At 39.1% G+C, this 10,266-nt stretch overlaps 1 protein-coding gene and 1 long non-coding RNA gene across 3 annotated transcripts in view; one reads left to right on the top strand and one right to left on the bottom strand.

The window, feature by feature from the left end:
• LOC120856091 overlaps window positions 1-459 on the top strand; it is a 21,704-nt gene extending 21,245 nt beyond the window's left edge. Inside the window, exon 3 of the long non-coding RNA XR_005719387.1 lies at window positions 357-459. This is a non-coding gene — a long non-coding RNA (uncharacterized LOC120856091). The remainder of the gene's footprint in view (window positions 1-356) is intronic.
• USP24 (ubiquitin specific peptidase 24) overlaps window positions 1-10,266 on the bottom strand; it is a 162,731-nt gene that overhangs the window by 121,774 nt on the left and 30,691 nt on the right. Inside the window, exon 2 of one of the 2 annotated variants that reach the window (XM_040231059.1) lies at window positions 2,408-2,573. In XM_040231059.1, coding sequence (XP_040086993.1) covers window positions 2,408-2,573 — 166 coding nt within the window. Of the gene's footprint in view, window positions 1-2,407; window positions 4,175-10,266 lie in introns of those variants that run through there. The other variant, XM_040231060.1, reaches the window with a different exon arrangement.

Raw genomic sequence — 10,266 nt, 5'->3', positions numbered from 1 at the left:
GAAGCCTCCTTATGACGATACATATTCTCCAACCTAGTGATATTTTATTTAATAATTTAAAGGTAGAAGTGTGACAGATTTCCTTTTCTTGGGCTCTAAAATCACTGTGATGGTGACTGCAGCCATGAAATCAGAAGACAATTGCTTCTTGGCAGGAAAACTATGACAAACCTAGACTGTATTGAAAAGCAAAGACATTACTCTGCCAGCAAAGGTCCATATAGTCAAGGCTATGGTCTTCCAGTGGTCACAAATGGTTGTGAGAGCTGGACTGTAAAGAAGGCAGAACACCGAAGAGTTGATGCCTTTGAACTGTGGTGCTGGAGAAGACTCCTGAAGGTCCCCTGGACAGCAAGATCAAACAGTCGATCTTAAGGGAAGTCAACCCTAAATATTTGTTGGAAGGACTGATTCTGAAGCTCCAGTATTTTGGTGATCTGATGTGAACAGCTGACTCACTGGAAAGACTCTGATGCTTGGAATGATTGAGGGCAGAGGGAGAAGAGGGCATCAGAGGATGAGAGAGTGGCATCACCGATGCAATGGACATGAAAGTGGGCAAACTTCAGGAGATGGTGAGGGACAAGGAAGCCTGGTGTGCTGCAGTCCATGGGGTTGCAAAGAGTCGGACACGACTGGGTGACTGAACAACCACCACAAAGCACCTAAGACAATGCCAAGCACTTAATAAGCGTAAAATGTGTGTTAAATAAGCAGTACTTTCTCCTCTTTCAGTTCAGTTCAGTTGCTCAGTCGTGTCTGACTCTTTGCGACCCCATGAATCGCAGCACGCCAGGCCTCCCTGTCCATCACAAACTCCCAGAGTTCACTCAGACTCACATCCACTGAGTCAGTGATGCCATCCAGCCATCTCATCCTCTGTCATCCCCTTCTCCTCCTGCCCCCAATCTCTCCCAGCATCAGAGTCTTTTCCAATGAGTCAACTCTTCGCATGAGGTGTCCAAAGAACTGGAGTTTCAGCTTTAGCATCATTCCTTCCAAATAAATCCCAGGGCTGATCTCCTTCAGAATGGACTGGTTGGATCTCCTTGCAGTCCAAGGGACTCTCAAGAGTCTTCTCCAACATCACAGTTCAAAAGCATCAATTCTTCGGCGCTCAGCTTTCTTCACAGTCCAACTCTCACATCCATACATGACCACAGGAAAAACCATAGCCTTGATTAGACGGACCTTAGTCAACAAAGTAATGTCTCCGCTTTTCAATATGCTATCTAGGTTGGTCATAACTTTTCTTCCAAGGAGTAAGCGCCTTTTAAATTCATGGCTGCAGTCACCATCTGCAGTGATTTTGGAGCCCCTCAAAATAAAGTCTGACACTGTTTCCACGGTTTCCCCATCTATTTGCCATGAAATGATGGGACCGGATGCCATGATCTTCGTTTTCTGAATGTTGAGCTTTAAGCCAACTTGTTCACTCTCCTCTTTCACTTTCATCAAGAGGCTTTTTAGTTCCTCTTCACTTTCTGCCATAAGGGTGGTGTCATCTGCATATCTGAGGTGATTGATATTTCTCTCGGCAATCTTGATTCCAGCTTCTGCTTCTTCCAGCCCAGCGTTTCTCATGATGTACTCTGCATAGAAGTTAAATAAGCAGGGTGACAATATACAGCCTTGACGTACTCCTTTTCCTATTTGGAACCAGTCTGTTGTTCCATGTCCAGTTCTAACTGTTGCTTCCTGACCTGCATACAGATTTCTCAAGAGGCAGGTCAGGTGGTCTGGTACTCCCATCTCTTTCAGAATTTTCCACAGTTTATTGTGATCCACACAGTCAAAGGCTTTGGTATAGTCAATAAAGCAGAAATAGATGTTTTTCTGGAATTCTCTTGCTTTTTCCATGATCCAGCGGATGTTGGCACTTTGATGTCTGGTTCCTCTGCCTTTTCTAAAACCAGCTTGAACATCAGGAAGTTCACGGTTCATGTATTGCTGAACTCCTCTTTAGAATACATTAATTTCAATTTCCATAATATCAATTTTCAAGTATATTTAATGAATCTTATACTCTATTGGAGCTAGAAGAAAGCAGCTCATTTCATACAACATTTTTATTTCACAGGGGTTCCCTGGTGGCTCAGATGGTAAAGAATCTGCCTGCAATGTGGGAGACCTAGGTTCAATCCTTGGATCAGGAAGACCCCTGGAGAAAGAAATGGCAACCCACTCCAGTACTTGTGCCTGGAAAATCCCATGGACAAAGGAACTTGGCAGGCTACAGTCCAATAGTAAAAAGTCTGACTCGACTGAGCAACTAACGCTTTCACTAAGAAAGACTAAGAGAGTAAACAATCTAAGATAATAGAGATGGGCAACAACAGGAGCTAAGATTAAAGCCAGGGCTCCTATCAAAAGAGAAATCTCCCCGTGTCCTGAGGTATGAACTTACCGAGTCTTGCTAGGTAGGTAGACGCCAACAGGCATTTGCCTAGTGACTCTTCCCGCTTGTAAGGTATGGACCAGTGATCTGTCAAAACACGGCTTTCCAGTTCATATAAATTTGTTGTAGGGAATTCAATTCTTTCCCCTGAGCAGTTTCCATTTTCATCATTCTTCTGACAAAAAGGCATTATGGTTGAAAGAAAAAAACAAACTAATCAGTGACTACTTAAAATTTTTTCAGTTTAACACAAAGTAGACCCTTGATGGTAGCCATTAATACCAAGAGTGTGGATTCCACATTTCTTTCTCATCATCACATCTTATATCAAGACTACCTGAAATATTCTCAGCTTTTATCAATGTGGAATCCTTACTCCCTCAGAAAGTGAACTCATCTCAGTCTTCAAAAATGCACTCTCTTTATCTCACTACGGTACCCAATCTACCTTTACCTACAGCCATCCTATTGCTTCTTTCCCTTTTTTCACCAAGGGCATAAATGCCTCCTTAGAGGTATTATCTACACCTGCTATCTCCATCTCCTCACACTGACTCACTGCTGGTATTACACCAATATAGACTCCAGAGTCCCTGCTCTCCCAAGGTGGCAGTTGTTAAGGTCACCACACTGAATGCTGTCCCATTCGGTCCAACGGACATGTTTCAGTCCTTACCTCACTTTGCAGGAGTGTCTGACCTGCAGGCTTCCTCTTCCTGGTATGCCAGATTCACTCCCCTAACCTCCCAGAACAGCCTGTTTCCCTCCTTTCCTCTGGGGTCTACTGTTCCTGCTGTCTCCTGTTCTTGTATATCCTCCCCTTCCTAGCCATCAAACACTGGAGTTTCTCAAACCTCAGAGCTGTGCTCCCTTCTTTCTGCTCAGTGAATGGTAGGTACCATATTCATTTGGCAGCACAGACAGAAATCAGGATCACATTCTTAAAACCCCAGTCTCCCATCTCCACCACTAAGACTATGTGATCAGACTCCCTATATTTCTCTCAAACCCATCTATATCCGTCCTTCTCCTAGGGATGCTTCTACTTCTGAACTCATCTTTCTGTCCTTTGCAATCTACTTAACTCTTATACACTCTAAACTCTTTCAGAGAAAAGCCTTTAAAGAACTGCTAAACATCACCAAATTCCATTAATTATTTTATAATCTTACCATGCTGAACTTCTCCTTTATAACATAACTCACAGATATAATTTTACATTTATAATATTTGTGATTTATTCTGTTTTTCCCCATTGAAACAAGTGAGCCATAAGCACAAAGACCCTGTTTCTGACAATTTCTATATCTCTAAAACCTAGTGCCTAGCATAAAGCAGGTATTTAAAACATATTTTTAAATGGAAAATAATTCACACAAGTTGAAACTATCAATGGAGTAACTGTCAGACTTTCCATCAGTTCTTACTATGATAATCTCTAATAAATCAAACAGAACATCTCCTCCCAAATGGCCCAGTATCTAGTTTCTTTGAAAACCTATCCATTTTCACAATCCACTCTATAACTGAATCATTAAAAATAAAATAATTTCATTAAAAAATTCACCTTGAGCCTCAATGAAGCAAAGGAGCATAAATATAAAACAGAATGATTTAAAAGCACATTAAAAAAGAATTTTCAAACCCATACAAATGCTATCTAAAGGAATGCAACAAATTTTTTTCAGGTTCAAGGCTAAATTAGGATGAAAACAAGACAAAAACCAGGAAGGTGATAAAAATAAAAATGGAGTAGAAGATGATATAAATTGCAGGTGAAGAGTGAGGGGTGGTGAAGTAAATTTAGAATTATGATATCTGGGGATAATTCAGTTTTTAAAGCACAACATCTTTAAGAAATACTTTTAATTAATAAATTCTGTAAATAAACCAATTTTACTTAAAGGAATTGAGAAGGACCAAATGTATAAAGAGTTTAAGATAGTATTAAAATTATACACTTGTTAAATGCTTCAGTTTATGAACCTAAGATCAAAGTAGGATTAAGGTATGTAAAAACAGAATTCAGTTGGATGATGGGAAAATGTCATTACTATGAGATATCTACCATTAACTGCCACAGGAAGTTAACAGATCAAATCACGTATGAAGTATCTGATGTACCTAGCAGCTATGAAAACTAAGAGCTTCCAGATGGGATTAGGGCCCTTGTGAGAGTCACAGAGGAACCTGTACCCCCTCTCTGCTCTTCACACTGTCAGACAGCAGCCTGGGACCCAGAGGAGGGGCACACTAGGACTCAACCATGCTGGGATCCTGATCTCAGACCCCCAGCCTCAAGAACTGTGGGAAGTAAATTTCTATTGTTTACAAACCAATAAAACAACAAAACCCACCCAAAGCGAAGCGCTTCCTTAGGTGAAGGTGGAGGGAGACCTTTAACATCAGCAGTAACGACACAGACATCGTGTACCTCCTGAATGGACGCACTATAAACAGCACAGCATCATTTCCGTGACAGAAATGCCAAATATGCATCCCCTGACTCGAGGCACAGTTCAGTTCAGTCGCATCCAACTCTTTGCAACCCCATGAACCGCAGCACGCCAGGCCTCCCTGTCCATCACCTACTCCTGGAGTCCACTCAAACTCATGTCCATCGAGTCGGTGATGCCATCCAACCATCTCATCCTCTGTCGTCCCCTTCTCCTCCTGCACTCAATCTTTCCCAGAATCAGAGTCTTTTCAAATGAGTCAGCTCTTCGCATCAGGTGGCCAAAGTATTGGAGTTTCAGCTTCAACATCAATCCTTCCATTGAACACCCGGGACTGATCTCCTTTAGGATGGACTGGTTGGATCTCCTTGCAATCCAAGGGACTCTCAAGAGTCTTCTACAACACTACAGTTCAAAAACATCAATTCTTCCGTGCTCAGCTTTCTTTATAGTCCAACTCTCACATCCATACATGACCACTGGAAAAACCATAGCCTTGACTAGACCGACCTTTATTGGCAAAGTAATCTGTCTGCTTTTTAATATGCTATCTAGGTTGGTCATAACTTTTCTTCCAAGGAGTAAGCATCTTATAATTTCATGGCTGCAATCACCATCTGCAGTCATTTTGGAGGCCCCCCCTCCAAACAAAGTCAGCCACTGTTTCCACTGTTTCCCTATCTATTTGCCATGAAGTGATGGGACCAGATGCCATGATCTTCGTTTTCTGAATGTTGAGCTTTAAGACAACTTTTTCACTCTCCTCTTTCACTTTCAGGGAAACTCAAAATGAGGAACAACCTAAAAAATAACTAGCCTGTATTCTTCAAAAATGTCAACGACATTAAAGATTGAGGCAGACTGGAGAAATACAACATGGGATCCTGGATTAGGTTGTGAAACAGGAATTTTTATTTGTTTTTACTTCTTGGTTTTAAAGGATGTTAGTACCTGATCAGTGTCAATATCTGATTTTGATAATATACTGTGGTTACATAAGAGAATATCCATTTGTAGGAAATACACACTGAAGTATTTGAGGGTAAAGGTGTATCATGTCTTTATTCTCAAACATTTCAGAAAAAAACAACAAAACACATATATTAATACTTTGATATACACATGTACATTATACATACATGGGTATTTACATATACAGAAAGAAAGACTAATAAAGAGAATGTGATAAAATGTTAACATTTTAAGAACTTGAATAAAGTTTATATAAGAATTTCAGATTTATTATGGCTATTTATAAAGATTTACAGAAAAGTTGCAAAAATAGTTTTGTGCTATTCTTGCAACATTTTTGTAAGCCTGGAATTATTTCAGAAGTAAAATAATTTAGTATGATATATATTAAAATACAGATTTTTGAAGAACCTAATAAATTAGAGAGGTAGGGATTCACCTGTAGGGGTTAAAAAAAAAATGGGTGTATGTTCTACTGAAGAACTCCATTCCACTTGGTAACATAATTTGGTTTCTAAATACCTTTAGGCTTTTGTCTTAAATTACCAAATAAGTAATATATATTCATTGCAGAAAATACAGAAAATATGAATAGCAAAAAATAAAACCCATCATTAATTTCCCCATTTAAAAATTAATCACACTGACATTTTAATAAATATTTTTCCAGTAAAAGCCTTTTCTTTATGGATTTTTTTCTTAAAAATTCACAAATGTGAAATTAACTCTATTTTCATCACCTCCATGGCCCATCATCATCCTCTCATTAAAGACAGTATTAATGGAGTCTTCTATCTTGATTCAAAAGATAGATACATAAAGCAATAATTGCAAAACTGTGTTAATGGGCTTATAATGACTACATGTGACCTATATGATAATAACAGCACAAAGGAGTGGTGAGAGAACAGGGTTATATTGCAGGAATGTTTTGTATGCTACAGAAATTAAGTTGGTATTAACCCAAATTACACTGTCATAGATTAAGATGTTAAATGTAATCTATGGGGCAACCACTAATAAAGTAACTTTTAAAATTACACACTGAAAGAAAAAACAAGGGAATTAAAACAGCACACTGGAAAATATCTACTTAACACCAAACAGAGTGATAATGGAGGATTAGAGGATCAAAAGGCATAAAACAGAAGACAAATAGCAAAATGGCAGCTGTAAACCTTGTTTTATCAAATAATTATACTAAGTTATAATTACCAGTAATATATTAAATGAATATGGACTAAAGGCTCGAGCCAAAAGGCAGAGATTTGCAGAATGGATTTTTAAAAATGGACTGAACTCTATGCTGTCTACAACAGATACCCTTTAAAGACACAAAGAGGTTGAAATAAAAGAATGGAAAAAGATATGTACACACAAAGGAGCTGAAGTGGCTGTATTAGTATCAAACAGAATCTAGGCATACCTTGCTTTACACTGCTTTGCTTTGTTGTGCTTGGCAGCCATTGTGCTTTTTACAAACTGAAGGTTTGTGGCAACCCTGCATATAGCAAGTCTATCAGCACTGTTTTCCCGAGAGCATCTGCTCCATTATATCTATGTGTTGTGCTCATGCCACTGCTTCAGTCATGACTGGAGCCTGCCAGGCTCCTCTGTCCATGGGATTCTCCAGGCAAATATCCTGGAGTGGTTTGCCATTTCCCCCTCCAGGGATCTTCCCAACTCAGGGATCGAACCAGCGTCTCTTATGTCTCCTGTATTGGCAGGCAGGTTCTTTACCACTGGCGCCACCTGTTACATTTCGGCAATTCTCACAATATTTCAAACCTTTTCATTATTGTTACATTTGTTATGGTGATCTGTGATCAGTTACCTTTGATATTACTATTGTAATTGCTTTAGGGCACTATGAACTGTGCCTATTATGTGTTCTGCCTGCTTCACCAACTGGTTATCTCTGGTTTCTCTCCCACTCCTCAGGCTACCCTTGTCCCTGAGATATAAGAGTATTAAAATTAAGCCAACTAACAGCCCTGCAATGGCCTCCAAATGGTCAAGTGAAAGGAAGAGTGAGTAGCACATCTCTCACTTTAAATCAAAAGCTGGCAATGATGAAGCTGAGTGAGGAAGGCAAGTTGAAAGCCAAGACAGGCTGAAAGACAGGTGTCTTGCACCAAACTGTTAGCCAAGTTGTGAATGCAAAGGAAAAGTTGTTGAAGGAAATTAAAAGTGTTACTCCAGTGAACACACAAATGCTAAGAAAGCCAAACAGCCTTATTGCTGACAGGGAGAAAGTTTCAGCAGTCCAGGTAGAAGATCAAAGTGGCCACAACATTCCCGTAAGCCAAAGCCTAAACTAGAGCAAGGCTGAGAGAGATGAGAAAGCTGCAGAAGTTTGAGGCTAGCAGAGGTTGTTTCGTGAAGTTGAGGGAAAGAAGCCATATCCCGTAATACAAAAGTGAAAGGTGAAGAAGCAAGTGGTGATGTGGAAGCTACCACAAACTATCCAGAATATCTAACTAAGGTAATTAAAGAAGGCAGCTACACTAAGCAACAGAGTTTCAGTGCAGACAAAATAGCCTCATATTGGAAGAGGATGACATCCAGGAGATGTCAATGCCAGATGTCAACCTAGGAGATCTAGAGAGGAGAAGTCAACGCCTGGCATTCGAGCTTCAAAAGACAAACTACCTCACAGACACAGAGAACAAAGTAGTGGTTACCGGTGTAGGGGACAGAGAATATAAGGGCGAGGAGAGTGAGGAACAAACTACTAAGTGAAAGACTGGCTCAAAAATGTACTGTACAACACAGGGAATAGAGCCAATATTTTGTAATAACTGTGAATGAAAAGTAACCTTGAATAGAATCTGTATCCTACTGTTGTGTGAAAACTGTATAAATCTTAATTATGTTGAATTGGTTCACAGAGCTTTTCAGGTCTACTATATCATTCTACTTCTCTGTATGGTCTATTAATTTTTGAGAGCTTGATATTGAAATTCCAACTAAAAATCTACTAAAAATTTATCTATTTAAAAAGATAAAAATTCTAATATATAGTGGAACTATATGTAACCTTGTTCTGTATTTTCCAAGTCTCCTGTAAACATGTTATCATATTTTCATAATTAAAAAAATAAAAGCAAAAAAGAAGAAAAAAAAATTAATGGTTAATTAAACAAGCAAATATACCTCTCTTCCACCACCAAAAAAAGAAAAAAAAGAAAAGATGAGCTCTCTCTTGTGAGGGACTAATGAGGCTGGTGATGTGAAATAGAAGCCAATGCTCATTTGTGATTCCAAAGATCATAGGGCCCTGAAGAATTATGCTAAATCTACTCTGCCTGCGCTCTACAAATGGAACAACAAAGCCTAGATGACAGGACATCTGTTAACAACATGGTTCACTGAATATTTAAAACCCACTGTTGAGACCTACTACTCAGGAAAAAATTCCTTTCAAAATATTACTGCTCACCGACAATGCACTTGGTCACCAAAAAGCTCTGCTGGAGATATACAATGAGATTAATATTGTTTTCATGCCTGTGAATACAGTATCCATTCTGCAGCCCATGGATCAAGGAGTAATCTTACCTTTCAAGTCTTATTATTTAAGAAATACCTTCTGTAAGGCTTTAGTGCCATAGATAGTGATTCCTCTGATAGATCTGGGCAAAAGAAACTGAAAATCATTTGGGAAGGATTCACCATTCTACATACCATTAAGAACATTCATAATTCATGGGAAGAGGCCAAAATATCAACACTAAACCACAAGTTAGGAAGAAGTTGACATCAACCCTCATGGATGACTTTGAGGGGTTCAAGACTTCAGTGGAGGAAGTCATTGCAGATGTGATGGAAATAGCAAGAGAAACTAGAATTAGAAGTTGAGTTGAAGATGTGACTAAATCGTTGCAATCTCATGATAAAAGCTGAACAGATGACGAGTTACTTCTAATGGATGAACAAAGAGAGTAGTTTCTTGATGGAATCTGCTCCTGGTAAAGATTCTGTGAAGACTGTTGAGATGTCAACAAGAGTCAGAATATTTATAAACTTTGATAAAAAAGCAGTGGCAGGGTTTGAGAAGATTGACTCCAATTTTGCAAGAAGTTCTAATAAAATGCTATCAATCAGCACTGCATGTTACAGAGAATCCATTCATGAAACACAGGGTCAACTGATGGAGCAAACTTCATTGTTCTTATTTTAAGAAAGTGCCACAGCCACCCCTACCTTCAATAACCACCACTCTCATCAGTAAGCAGTTATTCACAAGGAGGCAAAAAAAATATATATGTATTACGACTTACTGAAGGCTCAGATGATGGTGAGCATTTTCAAGCAACACAGTATTGAAACTGAGGTCTGTATATTTTTTAGACATAATGCTGTTGTTCTCGTTTAGTCACTAAGTTGTGTCTGACTCTTTGCAACTCCATGGATTATATACAGCATTCCAGGCTCCTC

The sequence above is a fragment of the Oryx dammah genome, unplaced genomic scaffold (genome assembly GCF_014754425.2).
Source record: "Oryx dammah isolate SB20612 unplaced genomic scaffold, SCBI_Odam_1.1 HiC_scaffold_28, whole genome shotgun sequence".
Lineage (NCBI taxonomy): Eukaryota > Metazoa > Chordata > Mammalia > Artiodactyla > Bovidae > Oryx > Oryx dammah.
This window is presented reverse-complemented; position numbering and strand designations above follow the sequence as displayed.